Raw genomic sequence first — 26,283 nt, 5'->3', positions numbered from 1 at the left:
TTGATGAGATGGTTTCTCATACCTCGGTTGAGTGGGATTGCAGGATTGATTCGAAGTTGAGTGAGGTGGATCTTTGGAATGTCAAACACGTGGCCTAATGGTCCTTGAACTAGACTTTGGATCATGGTCAAGAAATTGTCTTAGTAACCCCTAGGCTAGGCTATGAGTTGATGTAAAGCAAGGATTATGTGCCTCTATGGGCCTATGAATTCTTTCTAGTGAATGGAGGGATATACGGTAAAGCCAAGAGGTGGATTTCTCTTCATTGGGCCTAGTAGTATCGAGATGGGATATATGGTAAATCCTAGAGAGTGGGTCTCGGTGTAGGGCCTAGTGATACTTAGACTAGACTATGGATTACGATAAATCCTGAGAGACAATGAGGCACTCAAATTCCTCATGGTGTAGGTGGGGAACTCTGGTAGCATCCATGATTTTTTGGTTCTTTTCTATTGGTTATGAGTCTCACATTCATGCTTGGAATATTACATGGGGGTAATTGGCTGAAGAGAGTTTTGGATCACCCAATCTACAGTCGGGTGGAACGTGGTAGTCCCAACCCCGGTTGGTTTCTACATTCATTAATGAGAAATTCATTCCTTTGGTTTTCATGTGTAAATGTACTGGTTTATATGTGTATTCTATGGCTGATGTATTTATGGTATTTCTATTGTTACTATGTAAGTTATGTATATGTTTTATGATAACAACTATGTATGGCTCTCATAATGTTTTTAATTGTAAATGAATGGACAAGTATCTATGACCTAATAGATGATGATGAAACAAATGACATGAGGGAACAATGGTTCTTAGCAATTCTTAGATAAGTACGGGATCCCTATTCTTAAATGAGTTGTTTACACCTTTAGATTACATGTTTGTGAGGTGTTTGACGAAATGCATGTCATGGCTAGTAGGGGTTTGATTAAGGAATTTTTCAACTAAATTATTTTCATCAATGTTTCCATGTTATTTTACTACTTTGAAGATGTCATTCCATTCAAGCTAGTGACCTCGGCATTGGGCCTAAAAAACTGGCTCAAATCTTAGGGACGTTGGCATAGAACTAGACCTAATGGTCCCTGGACGCTGGGTTGCGGGCCTTTGAGAGCATCTAGATGTCCTTGGATGCTAGCATTCCCACAACATGAGAGCGTCTAGAGGTAAAGTGATAAAAAACCTTCAGTGGGACCCAAGGGCAAGTTGCCTGAACTGTTGGTATGGTTCTCATGGGTTCTGTCGCTGATGTGGAGGTTATATATGTTGTGTTTCCCTTGATTCCATTTCCTTAAGGCCACATAGGAGGTCGAATCCAATCACAGTGACCTCTTGTAACATGTTTACCCCGGTTTTCCTATTACTTGCGTAGACGGGGGAGGAGGGTGTTACATCCATTAGCAGATTGGTGAATTTCAATGCCTAAGAAGTATTTCATGAATCCTAGATTTGTCATATCAAACTTTGTTTGCATTGCTACTTTGAAATATTCTAACATCATATTTCTTGTATAAAGAAGATCATCTACATAATGGCATACAATAAGAATTCCACCTTCATGTGTTTCAATATACAAAGCTATCTCATGACTGCTTCCATAAAAACCACTTTTGATGAGATAGGTGTCGATGTGACCATACCAAATTCTTGGAGCTTGCTACAAACCATACAAATATTTCTTCAATATGTATAACTTATGCTCCTGTCCTAGAGCTTCAAAACGAGGAGGTTTCTCTACATAAAATTCTTGCTAAAATACTATTTAAGAAGGCAGATTTTACATCAGGCTGATAGAATTCCCATTGGTGTTGAGCTGTTGTGGAAAAAATGGTTATCACAATGTCTAACCTTGATACTAGAGAAAAGGTTTCACCATAATCAACACCAAACTATTGTGAGCAACCTTACCTTATTTGTATCAATCTCACCTTTTTCATTCAGCTTGGTCTTATATACCCATTTTACACCAATTCTAGTTTTGTCTCTTAGGAGATCAACTAGTTCCCAAGTCTGGTTCTTCTCTATGGCATAAATTTCTTGGTTCATTGCATCAACCTAATGCTTTTCTTTAACTACTTCTTCAAAATGGGTTGGCTGAGATGAAAGAAATGCAAACATATTATTTTGGTAAAATGGATGCTCCTGCTGATATATTTCTCTTATGGTTCTTGTTTTCTCACTATCTTTTGAAGATGTTGAATCATTGATGGATTCACTGCTTGGAGATGTACCATTTTCAGAGTGTTATGGCTCTTCTTCAACCTGCAATCTTGGTGGCTGTGGTGGATAATAAGACCGATTTGAATCTTCATCAACATGATGGGACCAAGATTTATTTTCAAAATATTTTACATCTCTTCTTATAATAAAATTCTTGGTAACTGGATTGTAAAGTATGTAGGCCTTTGACTGCTCAATATAGCCTATGAAAATACATATTTCACTCCTATCATCAAGCTTCTTTCTTAGCTGCTTAGGAACATGTGCAAATGATACTAATCAAAAAATTCTAAAGTGAGATACATTTATGTTTTTACCATCCCATGCTTCTTAACATACTGTATCTTGGAGACTAGTTGTTGGAGATCTGTTGAAAACATACACTGTTATTGAAACTGCTTCAACCCAATAGTTATTTGACAATCTCTTCTCACGAAGCATACATCTGGGCATGTTCATGATTGAATGGTCTTTCGTTTCTGCTAATCCATTCTACTATGGAGTATATGTTGTTGTCTTCTACATTATGATTCCTTATTGTTGACAAAAATCTTTGAATTCATTGAATGTGTACTCTCCTCCTTCATTGAATCTGAGTAATTTTAAAGTCTTTCCACTTTGATTTTCTTCTTCTACTTTGAACTCTTTAAATCTTGAGAAAGTATCTGATTTATTTTTGAGAAAATACACTTGTATCTTCTTGCTATAATCATCAATGAATGTCTAAAACTAAATACTACCACCAATGGACTATGTCTGCATTGGACCACATAAATACATATGCACAAGATCTAAAGGCTTTTTTTCTCTACATGAAGATGTGGGAAAGTTATCGCTTTTATGCTTGGACAGAACACAAATTTCACAATTACAATTATTTTCATTCACAGTAGCGAGACCAATGACGATTAACTGTTTCTGAAGTTGACTTAGTGTCTTGAATGGGATATGGCCATATATAGAATGCCATAGATGAGATTCATATATTCTTGACACATTGTGGATGAAAGATTGTGAGAGATTTTGACTTCTAAGAGTCAAAGAAAACATCCTATTCTTGGCTTTTTCAAACTTTGCTATCTGTCTTCTATTGGGAAATTTTCCATAGATGTAATATGCATTCCTTCGAATATTACATAATAACCATGTTCCATCAGTTGTCCTACACTAATGAGGTTATGCTTCAGATGTGGAACACAATAAACATCAAGTATTTATTTCTGTTGATTTTGTTCAGTAATAATAGGGACAATACCTTTTCTTTCAGCTTTAATGCAAGAACGATCTCCAAGAGTAATTTCTGATGTTATGGAAGCATCAAGATAAGAAAGAAATTTTTTTTTACCTATCATATGGTTGTTGCAACCACTGTCCAACAACCAAATATCCTTGTTGTGATTGTTTACAAAAAGATGGCATGAAAGAAACATTGTTTCAAAGGATTCTCCTTCATTGTTGGAGAGATGGATATTGCCTCTTTGTTTATCTGACTACTTCTTTCTGCATTCATGTTCATAATGCCCAAATTTCTTGTAGTAATAGCATTGGACATTATGTTTTCTCCATGGTTTGCTTCTTTGAGTTTGGTTTTGTGGAGCTTTCAACTGTTCTGCTGCAGGATGATGTTATGATCTACCTTTTCTTTGGCCTCTGCCTTGCTTTCTTTGAAAGCTTGTTCCGTGGAATCATTTACCAAGTTGAGTCTTATTTCGTGAGCAAGAAGTGATCCAGATAACTATTATACTCAAAAGTTGTAAAATCTTTGGATTCTAGAATGGCTCCTACAATCATGTCATTTTTCTTGGGCAGGATTCAAAGGACTTTTTGAACATTTTTCTAATCTGAAATGGTTTCACCAATGAATTTGATGTGATTGACTATTATCATGACTCCAGTCATTAATTGATCCACATTTTCTGTGTCAGCCATCTTTAGGGTGTCAAATATTGATCTCAATGTCTATAATTTAACTATCTTCACTCTATCATTACCTTGATACACAACTTTCAAGATTTCCTAAGCTGTATTTGTTGTGGATGCGTGAGTTATCTTGTCGAAGCTAGAGTCAATGACTGAGTTTTGTATCCAACATTTGGCTCCATACTCTTTCTTTCTGAGTTCAATAGATTCATTCCTTTGATTATTGGTCATGGATGCAAATTATTCTTGGGTCAGATCTACATAAGGAATCTGAAGTGTATCCCAACACTCTTGGGATTGCAATAATGTCTTCATTCTAAAAAACCAGAACTCGTAATTTTTTTCAAACAAAATCAGAGTCTAAAAAAGCGCTGGAAAAAGAAATTTCTTCAAATATAGATTTATGCCTTTTTTTTTTTTAAATCTTCCTTTAAACATATAAATCTACGTTTCAAAAAATCCTCCTCTTTTCTCAACAAAAGAGTCTCCCCTTGGTTCCTATTTTAAAGAAAACTTTTAAACAAAACTCTCTTTTTGAAACAATCACTTATGCAAAAATCTAACTTTTTGAAATGAGACCCTTCCTTTTTCCTTTTTATATGGTATCACTTCCTAACATCATCATGCAAACACACTTTCAAATTGTATTTAAAAATGGTCTTCACAAAACCTTTGAATAGACGTGGAGGATGGTCTTTCATAAAACCAAAAAAAAAAATGAATTTTGCTTTGACCAAATTAACCTTTGAAACTCGTTTGTCGTTTTGCACGAGCCTTCGAATTTAGTGAGCCTTGAAATTTTACCTTTTTCCATGTGCGCAGCTTCCACGGGATTTGCTACGCAATTGTGCGCAGTCCACGAGGTGCGTATATTTTAATTTTTCGACTTTTTTCTTGGCTGCACTGCGAATACGACACACTGAGCCTCTTTTACAGGTGCACAACTTCTTATTCTTTAAAGGTGTGGAATTCACACTTTTTAGGTGTCATATTTGTCTATCCACGTGTTTTAGTTCAATTTTAGTTAGTCTAGTTTTACTTCAGTTCTACTGTATAGGTATTGGGTTTTATTTCAGTGATTTATTATTGATGTTTACAATGTAATGTATTTAGCTATTTTAAATATTGAGAAGATCAATGTTTGTTTTATTTTTTGGTTTTCATTCTTTGTCATGGTATCAAAGTGGACCAACGGTATCAAAGTGCATCAATTTACATAAGACTCCAGAGAGAGCAGTGCTTCAAATTTTTTTGAGCTCGCAAAAAAAAGCAAGAGTTGTGATAGGCCAAGGAGAAAAATACGAATTCGGCACTTGTCAAGAAGAAGTCCAATAATTGTGCACCTGTAAAAAAAATGCTAAGAGCGTCACTTTCACATCTTACACCAGACAACACTGTACAAGAAACAATAGCCTTACGAAATTGTCGATTTTTTAAATTTTCTGTGGCCCGTGCATTGAAGGAGTGCATAAATTGCGCATAAAAAGCCATCGAAATTGTGCAAACGATAAGGCAATTCTTTTTGGAGTAGTCTAACGAGGGGAGGAATTGTCCGGTTTCCGGTGCCGTCCGGAAAAACCTCCGGCTCCGGCCACCAGACAATTCCTCCGCCCTCTGCCACCCTACGCGAGCTCCACCCACCTCCGCCACCGCGAGCTCCGCCACCCTACGCGAGCTCTGCTACTGCCAGCTCCGCCACCGCCTGCATTAACTACATCTGACAGGAGGATCGACTTCCATCGCTGTCTGCCGCCGTGAGTTAATTCCAAAATTTCAATTCGAATTCTGGTTTTCCGCGCGCTGCTCCTAACCAATTCGACCTGGCACTCCGCAGCTCCCTCCCCTGCAGTTCACCAGGTCACCAGAACACTCCGAAAACTCACAGAACGGGCTGACTCGCGCCTGCAGCTCACCAGCACAACGGAAAAACTCACTCCGACGCTCTGCAGCTCACCACCTGCACCAGCCAGGCGAAAACCAGGCACGTTCAACACGTCGAACCCATGAACGGTGCATGAGTCGTGGTTTCAAGGTAGCATTTGGTATCACCGAGCATTTATTTATTCATTCAAACCCTGTGTCATTTTAATCATAAATAATTAAGCAAATAAACCAAGTCCCTGTATTCTGAAACAAAAAGAGACTCGCGATGAACCCATGAACGGTGCATGAGTCGTGGTTTCAAGGTAGCAAGATTTGCTGACCAGACTTACAAGTGCCCTCGTTGTGGCATTGCATGCAGTTGCAGTATTGCTTTGGAGTTACATTTGGTGATGTCGCACAAGGTCGCATTTTCAAAAGATAACTTGCCAGAATTGACTGGGATTATTCAGCTACTTTCTGGCCCATCAAGTGATTGCTCCAAAGTTGGCATAAATCTGGAATGCCTTTTGGGGAAGTTGACGGTAATTGTCTCCAGGGCCTTCCAGTTAAATCTTGGATTTTTGATTTAAAACATAATTCCCAAATAATTCCAAAAATTTTGTTTGTGCTTTATTTATCAGTGATGTAATGTAGAATGTGTTGGTGTATGCTTTCTCGCCATAATTCTAGGTTCTTTCCTTTTATGGCTGGATTTAATGAGTGCACCATGGTGCAATTATATTTCCTTTTCCTTTTTTCCTGGATTCCTTGACCGGGTATAAATGGAAAGCTTGTATCTTTTCTTTTTCTGTCCATCTCAGCTTGCTTTGGTGTTCTTGATATGCTGAATGATCATCAAGTATTGATTTTTTAGCATGCTTTCAGGGATGATTTATTAAATGATAAGTTACAAAATTGTTATGTGAGCTTGGTATTTTCTGCTTTGAATACTAACCCATTGTAAGAAAAAGAAGTCTTAGGTTGAATACGCAGGAGTTCTGCTTGTGTCAGCTATATAATATATTTTTTTTTACTGTGGAGACAATATAAGTCACATTTTTATTAAAACTATTAGCACAAAAAATTATCCATGAAAAATGCTTTTATGAAAGGCATGGTGTTCATGCTTGTCCTGCACACCTTTGGTTTCTTTAGGATGTCCTTGACTTCGAGGAAGCAAGCAGCTTCTTTGAATGTCAAATAGCAAATATTTAATGACTCTGAAGAGCCAACCAAGAGAACTAGGTGAGTAGCCTTCAGACTTTCAAAAGAAAAAAAAAAAATCCGGAACAGTCCATAGGAGCATTTGTATCTAGCAGTTAACTTCCACTTCATACCTGTAACATGCACTCAAGGACTGATTTTGAATGCATTTGTCTCCTAATAGGTTGACAGGTTTGTAACAGAATCCATCTGATCCATTGGCAGTAACCTTATCAAGGGTAAGTAAATGGCTTGAAGCCTCTTTTTCGTATTTGGTTGAAAAACTCAAATGTGGCATTTGATCAAAAGCTAGTACTAGGAGTTGTGCTTTATGTCCAAATCAATTGCCAGTTGTGATTTACCAGTTATTTAAGATCATCTTGCAAATTGAAACTGATTTTTAACTTGAACTTATGATTCCTATATAGGAGCGATACTCCATTTAAACTTTGAATGATTTGATCAATGTTTCACGTGTCAAGTTTTGCCAAGTCTCAATATGATGCTTAATAATTTCTATATGTTAGATCAACTATACTTACACTGCTATGAATAGATCAACCCTGGAGAGTGTCAGCGAAAATTAGACTGCCTATGTGGCAAAAGGTAACACCATGGTAAATGAAGGATTATGCTATACATAGCAGGACATTTTTCAATGCATCCGAATCAAACTATTCGTGAAGTAACGTAAAGGATGAGTGCATTTAATAAACACTATTGCATAGACCTAACAACTTTAGGTTACATATACACTTGAGCAGAAAATAAATTGCAGATCTATGTGTCAAGCATAGACGTTTTAGGTATTATTGATTTATAAATTCTCAAGCATAGACGTTTTTGGTATAAATTGCAGATTTATGTCAAGCATAAACATTTCAGGTATTATTGAGGTGTGATATTAAAAAAACATACATTTTAGGTATCATTGTAAGACGTATTGAAAAACTTAAAAGTGATTCCAGGAGCTTAACAAGTAACTAGAAGGTAAGATTATATTATTGCAAATGCAAGGGCTTGACTAGCCACTGGAAGGTAGGATTATATCTATCAGAAAACGTGGAAGTAATGCAAAGTAATTTAGTTTCTAGCCTTTCCTAATTCTAAGGTTTGTTAATGTCCTACAACAGTGCCCTGCTTATAGAAAGAGATAAGGCAGGGGTTTTTCTGAGCTACCTTTATCCTATCTATCTATTATTTCTTCTATTGGGATGTTGCTTCAATAACACACCCCAAGGTTGGGGGCCAGTACATCACAACTTGAACTTTCTTCAACCTTCATGCCAGGTTTGAGGGGCAACTATTCCACCAAAATCATCTTGAGATTAGCACCTGCCTTCGTCTCTTTTTGAGATGTGCCATTTGGGTGGGAAAAGACCACAGTGAGAAGTGAACCCTGGGGGATGGCTTACCACTCTGTTGACCTCACCAGTGAACTTATGCCCTGTTGGCAAATCCATCTGTTTTGATTTTTGGCAGATGTAATTTTGATATTTGAACATATTGAAAAATCTTGGCATTTTTTATTTAAAACATAATTCCCAAATAATTCCAAAAATTTTCTTTGTGCTTTATTTATCAGTGATGTAATGTAGAATGTGTTGGTGTATGCTTTCTTGCCATAATAATAGGTTCTTTCCTTTTATGGCTGGATTTAATCAGTGCACAATGGTGCAATTATATTTCATTTTCGTTTTTTCCTGGATTCCTTGACCGGGTATAAATGGAAAGCTTGTATCTTTTCTTTTTCTATCCATCTCAGCTTTCTTTGGTGTTCTTGATATGCTGAATGATCATCAAGTATTGATTTTTTAGCATGCTTTCAGGGATGATTTATTAAATGATAAGTTACAAAATTGTTATGTGAGCTTGGTATTTTCTGCTTTGAATACTGACCCATTGTAAGAACAACAAGTCTTAGGTTGAATACGCACGAGTTTTGCTTGTGTTAGCTATATAATATATTTTGTTTTACTGTGGAGACGATATGAGTCACATTTTTATTAAAACTATTAACATAAAAAATTATCCATGAAAAATGTTTTCATGAAAGGCATGGTGTTCATGCTTGTCCTGCACACCTTTGGTTTCTTTAGGATGTCCTTGACTTCGAGGAAGCAGGCAGCTTCTTTGAATGTCAAATAGCAAATATTTAATGACTCTGAAGAGCCAACCGAGAGAACTAGGTGAGTAGCCTTCAGACTTTCAAAAGAAAATAAAAAAAAATCTGGAAGAGTCCATAGGAGCATTTGTATCTAGCAGTTAACTGCCACTGCATACCTGTAACATGCACTCAAGGACTGATTTTGAATGCTTTTGTCTCCTAATAGGTTGACAGGTTTGTAACAGAATCCATCTGATCCATTGGCAGTAACCTTATCAAGGGTAAGTAAATGGCTTGAAGCCTCTTTTTCGTATTTGGTTGAAAAACTCAAATGTGGCATTTGATCAAAAGCTAGTACTAGTAGAGTTGTGATGTAAACATACATTGTAGAAAGCCCTTTCATTCAAGTCTAGTCCTGCTTAGCAAATGGTCACCCTAAAAAAACATGGCCAACATTCATTGGATTGCATCTGTTCATGTTGTCAAAGGAATCTTTTCTTTTAGGAACGCCATGTTCAAAGTGAATGAGGAAAGAAGCAACATCTTAAAGGAAATGCTTGCATTCCAAATTTCTTGTATCCTTTTGTGCTATTTATTTTTGTCATTATTGAGTGATTGATATTTTAGACCTCAAAAAAAGCATAAAAGAGGTTTTATATTTATATATATGTTGGATAACTTGTTAAGATTGAAATTTTGGTTTTGATGTCCTTGCATATTGTTTGACCAGATCAGTTGAAAATGCACAAGCGAAGCAAATGGCAATATATCATTGATCTTGAGGTGCAAGACCTCAAAGACAAAATGACGTTCTCTAGTAAAGACTTGGTTTGGGCGGAAATAAATAGAAAAAACAATAGTATTGATCGAGTTGCTGTAATCCCATTACGACGAGTTGCTGACTTTATCAAAGGAGAGGAGGAAAATCCTATTGCTCCATGTAAATTCATACGAAAAACAAAAAAAGAACCAAAAGAAAGAGCTACTGCTGCATTGCAATATGATATGTGAGTATTTAAAATATGTATTGTTTAGATCTTTTGAAACCATGGTTATCTTTCTTTGTATGTACTAACAATTTAAATTTTTTGTGTAGTTATCATTGTTCATTTGGTCCAGAGGACAAAAGAGGAAATCTTTCAGCTAAACGAAGGACCTCATTTGTGCAGAAGAGGGGTTGCCAATGCCACTTTATTGTGAAAGTTATGCATGAATTTCCTGATAGAGCAATATTAACTTTCAATATGTATGAACATGAAGATAGGGAAGGTTGGGCTTGTCATGGTCAATGTGACATTTCAGGTGAGACCAGGGCCTTGCATAGGCCAAAGCTGTCAAGGGACATTGTTGCATATGTAGAGAGTTGTTTCTTTTTGGGAGTGCCTATTGATGTAGTGTATAGAACCCACATTAAAAGACATGTTGACATCGATGTGGCAGCTCGAGATAGAGATTTCTTCTTATGCAGGAAAGATATTGTAAACATCTATAATAAGTTGGCGAAGGGAAATTATCAACTTCACAAAAAGGATGAAATGAGTGTAAACCTTTGGTATCAAAAGCATCGAGAAGATTTTTTCTTTTACCAAAAGCCCAATGGTGTGGAGGTCCCTTTTATAATAGGGATTCAAACAAAGTGGATGTTGGAGACAATGGTCAAGTTATCGCACAATAGCTTAATAGCCATGGATTCAACATTTAACACAAATAAATACGGGGTAAGTTAGATGCCAATGATTTATTGAATATATTTATTTAATTTGTATACATTCAGAATAATTAATAACTTGTATTTGAATTTATGTAATGTTGAAAATGACAGTACCAGTTGTATACACTCGTGGCATTTGATGACCAACAAAGTAGAGTCCATGTTGCATGGGTCATGGCATCACGAAACACATCAGATTATATTGAAATATGGCTGGAGCAGCTCATGCACAAGTGTTTCCAAGCCTGTCGTGATTGGAAAGTCAATGCTTTCATGGTTGATGATGCACTGGCTGAAATCAGTGCCCTGAGGTAACTTTAACATTGTCATGATATAACCAAACTTGCATTTTTTCTAAAAATACCACACTAACATGCATTGAATATGGCAGGAGGATCACAGGTTGTGATGTGATCTTATGCATTTGGCATGTATGGAGGGCTTGGTTGAAAAATGTCAATCGGTTGGCCACTAGTTCCATAAAAGCCAAAGAGATGTTCAGTGAGTTAGGTTTCATCATGAAACACACTCTCAATTATGAAGTTGAAGATGCAATCAATCAATTTTTTATTAAGTTTGCAGATGAAGAGAAGTTCTTAGACTATTTCAACAAGAATTGGGTCATTGGAGATAAGATTCGTAAGTAAACATTTTTTTCATATTATATGCTTTTTTTTTCTTTTATAAAGGTGATATAGTGAGACTGACATCATTCTATTTGCAATTAGGCATGTGGGTGAAAGGTTGTCGGGAGTTTCCTCATGCAAATCAGGAGACCAATAATGTTGTTGAGTCATACCATTGTTACTTAAAAACAACATTTCTATCTGATAGAAGGAAAAATGTGTCCAGAGGATGGATTAGTTATTGCATATGCTACTAACAATAGTTGAACCTTGTTATCGGTTCAAGGAAATATTAAAAGAAGAATGATTTCTAAACAACTACAAGAGAGAAAAGCAACTAGAATCATTAGTGGAACAAGCAAGAAAAATTATGGATACTGATTGTTGTCCTCATGAGAGCATAACCCGTGCTTATTGGGTGAGAAGTCAGACAGATCGAGGTAAAAAATACCTTGTCACCTGGTATCGTAAGGATTTTATAACGTGTGAATGTCCATGGTCTATCCATGGAAACATTTGCAAGCATGCCATAAAGGTTAATTGGTTGTATTTCCACTCGGATAATTCAAATCCATTGCTTCATCAGCATGCAGAGGATAACATATGCAATGACCCACCTGAGATCGATATAGAGCCTCAAAACCATGATGCAGATGTCGATGCTACTCTTATGGCCACAACTGTTGTTGATGCAGATGCCGAGGCACTTCATTTGGCAAGGGAAGAGTTGTTTAGCTATACACGTCTCATTTTAGATAACCCTCCTACTACTTTGACGAAGACAATCCAGTTGACTGGTATGCTTAAAAAAATGTTGGATGAAGCCAATAATTTGCACATTACTGATTTTGACTTCACACCTGGATTGGGTTCTCTTGATCCATCTTTGAAGAGGAAAAAGAGTTTCCTTAGCCCCACAAAGAAAAGAAGAAGCATCAGAAAAAACAATGGTTTGGAAATTGATTTAAATGTTGATCCATCAGAATATGAACCATTTGAGTTTCAATACCTCAATAAGAGAGGACGTCATCGATCAAATAATGTCGTGTCTATGGTTCCAGGTTAGTTTCATGTGTTGAATAAAGTCATCGTTTTAGATTTAAGTATTTCATCATCACCATTCTTTAACATGTGCTATGTTTATTTTTACAGCAATGCAACAATCCCCAACCATGGCGATAACCCAAGACCAAAGGGAGATGCAAGACCATCCAACCTTACCTGCCATGCCAAGTACATTTGACACTCTTTCATTGTGTGTGCACATATACCTTGATGCTCTAGAAAATTTCTTTGCGATAACGTTTGACACTTTTCTAGGTAACTATAGAATAAGTGGAGAAGCATCATCTTCTACCATGACTGATCATCTATGGAAGGACTTCAACTCTAGTGGGAATCAATGAGGTATGCACAAAGAATAGATAAGCTAGGTTTTCATGGCGTTGTCAGGTGGCCCTTTTTCATATGATAAGTATATTTATGTTTCCCTATTGTTATGTTGTTATGAAAATACTTTTTTCATAATCTATTCATGCTCATGCTGTTATTTTTTCCCTATCCATCATGCTGGTTGTCAAATAGAATCTCTTTACTTATTTATGTTCATGCAACATGTTTGATTTTTATACTTAAACATGTAGTTACTATGTTCTCATACCTATGTTCATGGTTTGATGTTTATTAGATTTATAGATATTTATATTTTACATCTTTATAAATTTATGGTTAGATGGTGAAAGGCCAATGAGGTTTGAACCTTATCATTTCATTTTTTGTTGTTGGATTTTTTGCTCCTTGCCTCTAGTCAGAGATCTCGTTGGATTTTCATGACTTCATCAAGCTGATTTTGCCTTCATGGAATAGTATATGATAGCATAGTAGATTGTTATGTTATTTTGAACATGCCCTCTTCATGATTTGTTGATATTCACTGAACGATGTTCTATCCTTTTATGCTTGTGATAAAGTGTTAACTGTCCTATTGCCCAAATCAACGTCGGTTGTTATCTTTTAGTTGTGTGTTCGGTGAAAGTGTTTATTTTGATCTTGTGTGCTCGTGTATATATGCGTGTTGATGTTCCTGGTCACATATAGTTTATGGTCTGCTAGGATAATGATGGTGTTGATTAATTTTCAAAATTTTAACGTGGATGCTCTTTTTTTTTTAGGTTGTTCTACAGTTCTGCTTCCAACCAGGATTGTCCATGCATTGAACCTCAATGTGGAAGACATAAATTGTTAGCCAAGCACAAAATGTGGTATTTTTCCAAGCATGAAATTCTCATCCAAGCACACAATGTTTATCTATACAAATATTTTTTGTTGTAAAACGCATCATGGAAGTGATGGTCATGGTTGAAGGTTTGTATTTTATCTAGTCCATGGTTTTCTGACTTCCAGTTGTACATCAAGTGATAAAGCTATGATAGATTAATTTACCTTTTGTATAGGCATCATTACATGAAATGATGCTCTGGAAGCACAAGGGAACTATCATTCAATATTGTGGAAGTTTCCACGGTCTTGAGGAAACAGTTCTAGCATTTTGTAATAAATTGAATATAATGAAATCCATTGCAGTGAATTTTTTGCTAGCAATATGTTATATTTCTAAACTTTTGATGTTCAACTCCACTCCATTTGGTAATCAATAAAATACAAGTTTAGGAGTTCTTTGATGGAACCTCAGAAAAAGGCACTATTGTGAGTAATTTGCATCTGTCTAGAAATCAATATGTTGAGACAATTGCAGGATTGGGATTCTGTAGATTCTGCTGCTCTCTATTGTACGTCTCACTATGTCATCTTGTCCTTTGCATCATTCCTCATAATGTCTAAAACCACTGACTCCGCATTCATACTGAAGCTTGTGCAGGAAGTTCTTGTCTGAGCTACATTTCTCAACATCAATTACCCCGACTTGAGCTCCATGGTTCTCTTGTCCCTCTTCAAAATCACCATGCTACAATCTAGCATCCAGTGCTTCTAACCACCTAATAAATTCTTCATCAATATTTCTCCCATCTTGTGCTCATTCCGCTATTCCTCCCTCAACTGAATTTGCAGGGCTTCAGTAACGAATTTGCACACTATTGACTGTATACTCTAGAGTGCAAGAGCCAAGCTTTAGTTGGTAATATATTTAATTCATTTTGGATGGGAATATTCAATAGATTCACCTCACTCAAGAAGTTAGAAAAAAAATTGGTATTTCAAATAAAATTTTGACAAGAAAAGTCTTCTCTTTCAAGAGAGCTATGTTCTAAAACTGTGAGAAATATCGTGAGCCACTGAATGACTTAGTAATTATGCACTCTGGTAACCTATGCCAGTGCCAGATAGCTAATAGAAGAAAAACACACGAAGAGTATAAATCGGGAGAAAGTAAGCATGCTATTTAATTGAACAGTCACTGAACAAGAGACTTTCATTGTCTGTAAAGTTATGAACACAAACTCTCACATATTTGGAGCTATACTTTACAGTCTGTCACAGTAGCTAAAGTTGCAATTTATTTGTCAATTTTTACCTCTTGGCTTAATTACATTATGTAGTGCCATGGGAAAATGAGAAAATATTAGGTACCAGATTCAAAGGAAGTTAACTTGGTTCCAATAAGAACTTCATACTCCAAAATATAAAAAAGTAGGTCTAGCAAGGATGGGTCTTGCAACATGCAACAGACGATTCCAATAACTTGTTTGACTATGTGCTAAAAAGCTCATCTTGTTTAATTTGGAGTTGAGAAACTAATGGACAATCTGTGCTGAAGATATTTATGTCCAGCATGTACATTTGTATCTTAAATATGGCTGAGATATCTTGGTAAAATCCCAAGGATTGCACCTCTACAACCTATCCAATTTACTGCATGCCTGATTCTCAGTTTCTCAAAAATCCACATCTTGATACTTGTGTCCAATTTAGTTACTATCACTTCTCACTACTCAGCAATCCCATTGATTTTGAAAGTTTAATTTGTTAACCTTATTTTGCTACCTTTTCTCATCTTTCTATCAGCTAAGCATGCACATGACTCGAGTAGAATACTTATTATGACTTTGGAATATGAAATTCAGAAGATGTGTGCTAGGAACCATTTGTCCTAATCCTTACAACAAACAAAAGCCTATTCTGTGGCTTATGTTTCTCTCAAAGCATGAAATCAGAGAGTAAATATTCTATTGCCTATTATTTGAAATGAGTAATGGTTAACTAACCTTCCTGTAACTTGCATTTCCTCATATATTTCAAGATTCAAAGCTCTGCTCAATCAATGTATAAGGAATGTATATCCAAGAAGTTTTGCTGCAAGGGTATTCACAAATAGAATTTTACATGGGCATTGCAGAACATCATGAGATGTCATCACCATGGAGGTTCATACAATTTAGTGCTGTTGGAATTTCCCTAAAAGATGTTACTTGTGCATTTAACATGTATGATTTAAAATATTATATAAATCATATTGTTAGTACATTGATTAGTAATCAACTATTTATAATGTTGATTACTAATCAATGTACTAACAATTCATCAACATTGTTTCGCATGTCAACAACACCATAAATATGGAAATCAAAGTTCTCAAAAAGGAAGACAAAGAGATACAGAATCAACAGCACAAACATGACACTGGAAAGAAAGGCATGTTTGAAAGCATAAAGGAGGCAAGAAGAAAACAAAAGATTGCAAGCTCAAAGGCTTACAAAGATCAAGGGGCATTAGAAAAATGCTAGCAGGAAAATACAGTTACATAACAAGAAACAAAGGTAACAATATAGGCATATAAATATTGACTCGAGAGTATGGTTGCTTGTGACATAATATGCAAAGATGGACAGATACAGAAGTTCAAAATTAAAATACCAAAACTTGGACAGATACATAGTAATGAAGAGAGATGAACCAAATTCAAGATCGAATTAACATAGTTGCAATTTGAGTCTAAAAAGTTTGTAAAGTTGCACACCCATTTGAAACATTGTGAACAGTCCCATTTTTTTTTTGCAAATGTCCCAAATATATCTCTAGTCATAGCGATCAATTTTCTCATACATTGGAGAACGAGGATTATAGTCATCAATGGCTAGTTCAAAATTTTGACACTTTCAGATTCGTAGAATGGCCGACTGATTTACTACCACTTGGTCATTCCACAAAGAGATACAAGACACTTTAAATAAAAACAACTTGGTATTGATAAAGCATCCAGCCCTGTCACAACCTATAACCCCTACATTATTGCATTATTTGGGGTTGTCAAAATATTTTATCAATGTTTTCGTACATAAATCACGGGATCTTTTACCATGCACAACTTCGAAAGTATCTGTAAAACATATTATGTTGGAAACTTGATTTTTATTTTTCCTTCCAGATGATTTGCTCTTCGGATTACAACGTCTTCAATGCCTCGATTTGTTTCTATTAATTTTGCACAAATTTTCTGCTACAGTATCATGTTTAGCATACTCAAATTTGTTCATTAATTCTAGCCACCTGTGGAATTTGTGCCTTTTTGTTTTAATTATTCAACTATATGCGTGGTCGAATGTTTCCCTTTAAAATTTTCTTAGAATAAGTACAATATTAATGTACTTGTATCCTTGATTTACAATGTAATATATGCAACATTTTTTAAAAACATACCTTGGAAAATAAACATTTTTATACAACGTTTAGATGGGAGGAAAAAGATTGATTACATAACCCCGTGTGCGTTGATCTCTTGTTTCCTGTCCTTTCGTGGACAGACAATACTATACCAGCCACAATTACTTCAAGAAACGTAGCAATCACCACTCCCCATAGGCCACCTTTTAAAGAAAATTTTACACATCTATTGGTAGCAGCAACAGATTAACAAGTGCAAACTCAGTATGATCCAATAAACAAGGAGAAGTTGGTCTGGAATGTATTAAGATGTGATGATCAAACTAAATCTCCGATATATATTTACAGGCTATACTAGAATAGAAGAACATCACATCTACTGAAAGAGGTAATTATCCTCTCTGTGATAATGTACAAATCTGCGACAAAGAAGTGTTATCTAATTATTTTTCACCTCTGAAACTTTTGTACAGTATATTCCTAAATCATAAAGCTATGAGATGAGTCAATTCCTAACTTCGTTACAACAAACAGTCAGGGCAGCCTCTGAATGGTCCCAACTACGTAGAAAATTTAGAACCGTACAACAAACAAATTTGATTTACAAGGACTTCCAGCAGAAACTAAAGATAAATGTTCTGCCTCCATTTGGTTCACATATACTAACACTGATAAAAAGCAAATGACTTTGCCTTCCAAAAGAGGCTTAATGTTCGGCCAATCTTTTTGGAAGTTGTTCTATGAGTTGTTTTATTTTCCTTCAAGCTCTCCCCATAGATTGATGGCTGAGGGGTACACACAGCTGTAGAAGACTGGCAGGAAACATCTTGATGTCGCTGCTCTCTGAAATGTTGTAGCAATTTTTGTGCTTTGTCCTTTCCCCTTGGGCTTCCATTCATAGAAAGAGTAACCAAATAAGGAATGACCCCTTCCCTTAAAACCATTTGACTGTGCTCAAAACTATTAGTACATAACAATAAGATAAATGCCGCTTCTTGTTCTTGTGCAATGGTTGTACCTGTATCAAGAATATTTGCAATGGTTCCAATGCAGCCTTCCGTATCAGCAATTGTTTCTCTGCCCTCTTTAGTGGAAGCAAGGTTATACAAAATTGTAAGGCATTTTTCTGTACAGTCACCCTCTGCAACAAGAAGAAGATGAGCAAGCCTGGAAACAACTCGTGCAGATACCATGTAGGACCTGTTTCCCTTGAATGTTGATACATTATACAAGGCATTTATAGCATCTTGTCTACATTGGTTAGATTCTGAGTCCATCAGTTTAATGAGAAGAGGTATTGCTCCGGAAGCTCCAATGCTAGCTTTATTATCTTCCCAACTAGATAACATAAGCAAGACAACTACAACTGCTTAAGATGTTTCAGAATCAAGAAGATCCAACAAAAGAGGCACTGCACCTGCAGCCAAGATTGCTACTTTGTTCCTACAATACAAAGCATGAACACAAGTAAGAAAAAATGTTTTAAGATGATTAGTAAAAGAATAAATCACATCTGCTAGACTTGTGTATTTTGATAAACTAAAAAATATTTCAGACATCCTTCTACCTGTTATTATTCACACCAATATTGAAAAGCGCCAAAGCTCCAGTCTCTTGTGCTTGGGCATTACATGCATCAATAGCAGAACGTAGGAAGTTCACAAGCATGTGAATGAAACCATTGGCACCCATGTAAGAACGAGCTTCATCATCATCCTTTGCGAGAAATCTAATCTCTTCTGCTGCTCTACATTGCAGTTCTAGTGACGGTCCACCAAGGCTTGAGAGCAACCTTTCATATGTTTTACAAGGGTCCTCTTTGACATTTTGAGATTCAACTATGTCACATGACCAGGAAAGGCTTGTATCACCTAGTTCACTCGATCCTTCATTTCTTAGCATAGCCGGTGAATCACAGTAAGAACTGTTACCAAAAGTACCAGTTGATAATCTGCTAACATCATCCTCACAAGCACATGCAACTTGATTGTCCCTCAATGGGACTACCTTGACCTCCCTCAGGCGACCACCATCAATGCTCTTGACAGATCCAGAATCTGCCAAGTCCCATCTCCAACCTGCCACAGGAGGGCATGGAGTAGATGGCTCTGGAACTTCAATTCTATGTTGTTCACACCAACTTGCAATTAGACCTTTGACACAATAATTAGGAGTTACACCAAGATGTGTCAAGCTTTGCTGGGTTTTGGGACATGTATCATGACCCTCATTAATCCACTTCTCTATATAAACCCGTTCATAAGTTTGGCCAGATGAAATAATCACAGGGTCAGACATTAGTTGCAGAGAAATTGGACATCTGAATTCTTCAGGAGGTACTGGAATGCTTCCTGAGCTTCCAGGAATTTCCTTTCCAGCTGTATCAAATGAGTGAAGCTTTGAAGCACGACGTTCAATGTTTCTTCCATTCCTACTAACCTCGCCAATGCAATCTCTGATGGATGGAGAACATGGACCTGAGTTTGGGGAATCAGCACCATCTGAATACTCATTTTTGAAGAACATAGCGTGCTTTCTTAAAAGATGCAAGAGATATATGATAATGGACTCCTTCTTCTTGTCTTTATCAGAGCGGGCTTTATCAAGCAATCTCTTTAAGGCTCTTTTTTCTGACAACACAGCTCTTGAAGACATGATGTTTAGCTTAGTAGCCACCCGACGAAAAACATCCATTTCTGATGTATCATTTCCACTACTGGGATCCTTATCTTGCCGCAGCAATGAAATGACTTCATCACCAACTTCTTTTTCTGTTCGTTCAAGTGCAAATGTTGTCCCCTCAAGCTCTTTAACAATTTCAACAATCTGCATGAAGAATTTAATAACCATAAGCAACAATCAAAGAAATTCTACTATCTTCAACAATACACCAGTTACAACAAATGAACTTGATATATTAAAAGTGTGCACAAAAGGCATTTTTCAATATGTTCAAATATCAAAATTACATCTGCCAAAAATCAAAACAGATGGATTTGCCAACAGGGCATAAGTTCACTGGTGAGGTCAACAGAGTGGTAAGCCATCCCCCAGGGTTCGCTTCTCACTGTGGTCTTTTCCCACCCAAATGGCACATCTCAAAAAGAGACGAAGGCAGGTGCTAATCTCAAGATGATTTTGGTGGAACAGTTGCCCCTCAAACCTGGCATGAAGGCTGAAGAAAGTTCAAGTTGTGCAGTACAGGCCCCCAACCTTGGGGTGTGTTTTCTGAAGCAACATCCCAATAGAAGAAATAACAGATAGATAGGATAAAGGTAGCTCAGAAAAACCCCTGCCTTATCTCTTTCTATAAGCAGGGCACTGTTGTAGGACATTAACAAACCTTAGAATTAGGAAAGGCTAGAAACTAAATTACTTCCACGTTTTCTGATAGATATAATCCTACCTTCCAGTGGCTAGTCAAGCCCTTGCATTTGCAATAATATAATCTTACCTTCCAGTTACTCGTTAAGCTCCTGGAATCACTTTTAAGTTTTTCAATACGTCTTACAATGATACCTAAAATGTATGTTTTTTTAATATCACACCTCAATAATACCTGAAATGTTTATGCTTGACATAAATCTGCAATTTATACAAAAAACGTCTATGCTTGAGAATTTATAAATCAATAATACCTAAAACATCTATGCTTGACACACAGATCTGCAATTTATTTTCTGCTCAAGTGTATATGTAACCTAAAATTGTTAGGTCTATGCAATAGTGTCTATTAAATGTACTCATCCTTTACGTTACTTCACGAATAATTTGATTTGGATGCATTGAAAAATGTCCTGCTATGTATAGTATAATCCTTCATTTACCACATAGGCAGTCTAATTTTCGCTGAGTATCACTCCTATATAGGAATCATAAGTTCTAGTTAAAAATCAGTTTCAATTTGCAAGATGATCTTAAATAACTGGTAAATCACAACTGGAAATTGATTTGGACATAAAGCACAGCTCCTAGTACTAGCTTTTGATCAAATGCCACATTTGAGTTTTTCAACCAAATACGAAAAAGAGGCTTCAAGCCATTTACTTACCCTTGATAAGGTTACTGCCAATGGATCAGATGGATTCTGTTACAAACCTGTCAACCTATTAGGAGACAAAAGCATTCAAAATCAGTCCTTGAGTGCATGTTACAGGTATGCAGTGGCAGTTAACTGCTAGATACAAATGCTCCTATGGACTCTTCCGGATTTTTTTTATTTTCTTTTGAAAGTCTGAAGGCTACTCACCTAGTTCTCTCGGTTGGCTCTTCAGAGTCATTAAATATTTGCTATTTGACATTCAAAGAAGCTGCCTGCTTCCTCGAAGTCAAGGACATCCTAAAGAAACCAAAGGTGTGCAGGACAAGCATGAACACCGTGCCTTTCATAAAAGCATTTTTCATGGATAATTTTTTATGTTAATAGTTTTAATAAAAATGTGACTTATATCGTCTCCACAGTAAAACAAAATATATTATATAGCTGACACAAGCAGAACTCGTGCGTATTCAACCTAAGACTTGTTGTTCTTACAATGGGTCAGTATTCAAAGCAGAAAATACCAAGCTCACATAACAATTTTGTAACTTATCATTTAATAAATCATCGCTGAAAGCATGCTCAAATATCAATACTTGATGATCATTCAGCATATCAAAAATACCAAAGCAAGCTGAGATGGACAGAAAAAGAAAATATACAAGTTTTCCATTTATACCCGGTCAAGGAATCCAGGAAAAAAGGAAAAGGAAATATAATTGCACCATGGTGCACTGATTAAATCCAGCCATAAAAGGAAAGAACCTAGAATTATGGCGAGAAAGCATACACCAACACATTCTACATTACATCACTGATAAATAAAGCACAAACAAAATTTTTGGAATTATTTGGGAATTATGTTTTAAATAAAAAATGCCAAGATTTAACTGGAAGGCCCTGGAGACAATTACGGTCAACTTCCCCAAAAGGCATTCCAGATTTATGCCAACTTTGGAGCAATCACTTGATGGGCCAGAAAGTAGCTGAATAATCCCAGTCAATTCTGGCAAGTTATCTTTTGAAAATGTGACCTTGTGCGACATCACCAGATGTAACTCCAAAGCAATACTGCAACTGCATGCAATGCCACAACGAGGGCACTTGTAAGTCTGGTCAGCAAATCTTGCTACCTTGAAACCACGACTCATGCACCGTTCATGGGTTCATCGCGAGTCTCTTTTTGTTTCAGAATACAGGGACTTGATTTATTTTATTAATTATTTATGTTTAAAATGACACAGGGTTTGAATGAATAAATAAATGCTCGGTGATACCAAATGCTACCTTGAAACCATGACTCATGCACCGTTCATGGGTTGGACATGTTGAATGTGCCTGGTTTTCCCCTGGCTGGTGCAGGTGGTGCACTGCAGAGCGTCGGAGTGAGTTTTTCTGTTGTGCTGGTGAGCTGTAGGCGCGAGTCAGACAGTTCTGTGAGTTTTCGGAGTGTTCTGGTGACCTGGTGAACTACAGGGGAGGGAGCTGTGGAGTGCCAAGTCGAATTGGTTAGGACCAGCCCGCGGAAAATCGAAATTCGAATTGAAATTTCGGAATTAACTCACGGCGGCAGACAGCGATGGAAGGCGATCCTCCTGTCAGACGTAGTTAATGCGGGCGGTGGCGGAGCTCGCGTGGGGAGGCGGAGCTCGCGGTGGCAGAGGTGGGCGGAGCTCGCGTAGGGTGGTGGAGGGCGGAGGAATTGTCCAGTGACCGGAGCCAGAGGTTTTTCTGAGCGGCACCGGAAACCGGATAATTCCTCCGCCTCGTTAGACTACTCCATTCTTTTTTAGGAAAAAAAACGATAGCTTGACGAAGTGTGTCCAAGAATTTTTTGAACTTCAAAAGGTACGAGTTTTTTTGTTTTTTTTCGAAGTTTTCAAAAGTCAAATCCTCGAAGTTTTCAAAAGTTTTAAAGGTTTTATTTTTAATTGTGGTATAATGATATATGAGGCATGAATACTTTATGAAAAGAAGGATACTGTTTTGTGATTAAAGGGGCATATATGAGGCATCAAGACCTTATGAGAAGGACTCCGTTTTGTGATTAAAGTCCTCATAAAAGGTTTTCAAAAGTTTTCTTTAAAGTTTTTATAAAAAAAGGGACTTTGTTGAAGTGTTCATCTCAAAAAAGGATGCACCCATATCTCTTTATTAAGACAAAAGGGTTGAGATATGATATGCCATTATGAAATTTCTTTTCAAAGGCATATGAGATATGCTTAATTTAAAAAAAATGAGTTTTTTTAAAGGGCTTATATTTTTTTAAGAGGGGTACATGTAATTTCTCAGAAGAACCAGAAAAAGTTTGAAAATATTTCATGTATTATTTTTTGAAAGGACAAAGAGTTTCAATTCATTGTGGATTTTAATAAATATTTGCAGGATAATTCATCTAGGATTCTTGAGGCACCATTGCTATATGCTCCCACTGTGAGCAATAGTCAAAACCATTATTGTTAGAGCTAGAAGTTGCGTAGCAGGGAAGCGAGTTGCTATGATTGGTTTGTTGACTCGTAGTGTGCCAACACTCAACAAATGGAAAATCCAAGAGGCTAAGAAAGTCAAAGCAGCAACAAGAGATGTTTGAAATTTTTATTGATGATGAGAAGAAATAGCTAGAATGAATGAAGCAAAGACAACCGACAAGGCCCATGATATCCTTAAGAGGAGTTTTCATGTAAGGGGGAGTAATCCAGTTGAAGATGAATAATTTGGTGAATCCCACTGTGCTCAGCCACAAGTGGATGTTGAGTGAAGAATTTCCAGAAGAAGTAGAGAAGGAGCATGTAGATGCCCGTGAACCCCACTGTACACAACCATAAGTGGATGAAAATTTGGTGCTTCTAGCAAGAGAGCTTGCTGATGACAATTTGATGAATCCAACTAATGACCCTCATCATTGGGTAATTATATGTGCCTTAATTCACCTCCTAGCTTAGTCAAATCAACTCTTCTCACAACTTATTACATGTTTTGATTATATTTTGTTTAATGGGATGAGTTAAAGTGAGATATTATGTCTAGTGGACTAATATGCATTGAATGCAGGTTTGGAAGAGAAAATCAAGGAATTTTGGCAAGACTAAGGTTTCAAACTCAAATTGGATAAGAGAGATAAATTGTAGGAGGTAAATCCTCCTCATTTACTCCATCCCCATTCGAATATTCCTCCATTAATCACACCAGCTCGGAGTGCAAGCAACCAAGTCATGAAGATCAAAAGGTAGTCGAGCAAGTGATAGACAAAGAGTTAGTTCATCTCGAGTTTGGGAGTCAAGCCTCCCTAGATTTAAGGAAGTCATTGGAGACTTCAGTTGTATAAGTAGAAAGGCCTAGAGCCTCATTAGGATTCGAATTTTTGTTGTAAAACACTAGTTATTTTTCGAGCTCTAGACTTGTGGAAGACATTGATGTAATTTTCTGCTTTGATAATGAAAATGAGCCTTTTTTTGGTCCAGCACTGAGTTAACTTAGAGGGCTGAAGCTCTTGGGTTAGGGCCCAACCCTAGCAATAAAGCTCCTCTTCTTGTATCTGTATGCTTAGCTTAGTTTCATAAATTCATGGTTAAATTGTCTCTAGAAGTATTTCATTGCAAGTACTATGGATTTGATTAGTGTTTATTAGTTTGCTTCCATTTATGCTTTACTTCAGTAGCAGGTTAGAAGAGATAAAAGGATCACCACAAAGATGTCAGTAGGTGTCTTGGTCTCACCTCTTCCCTCAAGGATCATGATTTAAGGAAAATACCCTTAAGCAGCCCCAAAAAGACAGATTTCCATTTCCTCATAAGATTTAGAGTTTACTGTACTTAAACCGGCATTTGATCATTTTGAAAGTGTAAGATTTAATTGCCATCTCTTCCATATTCATTCTTTCAGTAGATCTCATCCATGATTCCATTTTATTTAGCAATTTTCCTCATGCATGAAATAGACAACTAGTTCATTAAATTTTGTTTTTCTAGCTTGTTAGAATTCTTCTTGTTTACATGACTTTGTGGCAATTATAAATGCTTGATGCAAAGAATGTGCCTCAAAAATATAAAGGGTTCTCATAGTAGGCAACCACCTTCTAACTTCATCCTTTCATAAGCATCCCTTTCACCAAAATCTTCACCAATATCATCATTTGACATAGAAATTCATCCAAGCATGTTGAGCGAATCCAACCATTTCCTAACCTTGGTATTGAGTTCTGAGTGATCCTAGGCATTTTATCACTCCATTCCACCCATCCACCACCTTCCCTAAGTCTTCCATCACCTCCAGCAACCATCGTTTTTCTCTTCGATACTTTTTAGAACAAAGATTATCCTCTGAAGAACAACAAAATTGGGTCACAAAGATGTTGGGTTATGACTTTGAAATCATCTACAAAAAAGGGAAGCAAAATGTTGTGGCAGATGCACTCTCAAGAAAGGATGAGGACGTGGAAGCATTGTTGTGCACCATTTCTATTATCCAACTAGATTGAATAAATGAAGCAAGGCGGGAATGCAAGAATGATGAAGAAGTGTGGGAACTTATTCGAAAGTTACAACAAGATTCCAATACATCTGATACATTTAGCTGGAAAAATGATTCGTTATGGTACAAAGATTGCTTATACCTCTGTAAGAATTCCCAACTCAAACAAAAGATTCTTCTGGAATTGCACGCTTCTCCCTTAGGAGGGCACATGATTTTTAAGAACTTACCACAGGGTTAAGAAGGAATTTTTTTGGGATGGCCTTAAATCAGATATTCAAAAGTTTGTGGCAGAATGTTTGGTTTGCCAACAAAACAAAGCAAAAACAATTAAGACACCAGGTCTATTACAACCTTTATCCATTCCAAGACAACGTTGGGAGGAGGTTTCAATGGATTTTATCACAAGTTTACCCAAGTCTGAGGGAAAGAGAGTCATCATGGTGGTAGTTGAGAGACTTACAAAGTATGCACATTTTTGTGGATTATCACATCCATTTAAAGC

General features: G+C 36.7%; 1 protein-coding gene and 1 pseudogene across 1 annotated transcript; one reads left to right on the top strand and one right to left on the bottom strand.

Annotated features, from left to right (window-relative positions):
- The first annotated feature begins 10,072 nt into the window (after nucleotides 1-10,072).
- On the top strand, nucleotides 10,073-11,135 carry LOC149202300 (uncharacterized). Its single transcript, XM_089403151.1, has 2 exons — nucleotides 10,073-10,320; nucleotides 10,410-11,135. Exons 1-2 carry the CDS (start codon nucleotides 10,118-10,120, stop codon nucleotides 11,038-11,040), a joined length of 834 nt encoding a protein of 277 aa, XP_089259277.1. The 5' UTR covers nucleotides 10,073-10,117; the 3' UTR covers nucleotides 11,041-11,135.
- Nucleotides 11,136-17,916: 6,781 nt separating this feature from the next.
- On the bottom strand, nucleotides 17,917-20,298 carry LOC149202299 (U-box domain-containing protein 45-like; annotated as a pseudogene).
- Between the last annotated feature and the right edge of the window lie 5,985 nt (nucleotides 20,299-26,283).

The sequence above is a fragment of the Pinus tabuliformis genome, chromosome 2_1 (assembly GCF_031772625.1).
Source record: "Pinus tabuliformis cultivar Carrire ecotype Pingquan chromosome 2_1, CPIR1, whole genome shotgun sequence".
Classification (NCBI taxonomy): Eukaryota; Viridiplantae; Streptophyta; class Pinopsida; order Pinales; family Pinaceae; genus Pinus; species Pinus tabuliformis.
Note: the sequence above shows the minus strand (reverse complement) of the source record. Positions and strands in the feature narration are given on the sequence as shown.

Bases quoted from the DNA above. Each gene is read 5' to 3' on its own strand.
- LOC149202300 (XM_089403151.1), top strand. From the start codon at position 10,118: ATGACGTTCTCTAGTAAAGACTTGGTTTGGGCGGAAATAAATAGAAAA. The intron at 10,321-10,409 runs GTGAGTATTTAA...TTTTTTGTGTAG, and splicing joins GCTGCATTGCAATATGATAT to TTATCATTGTTCATTTGGTC.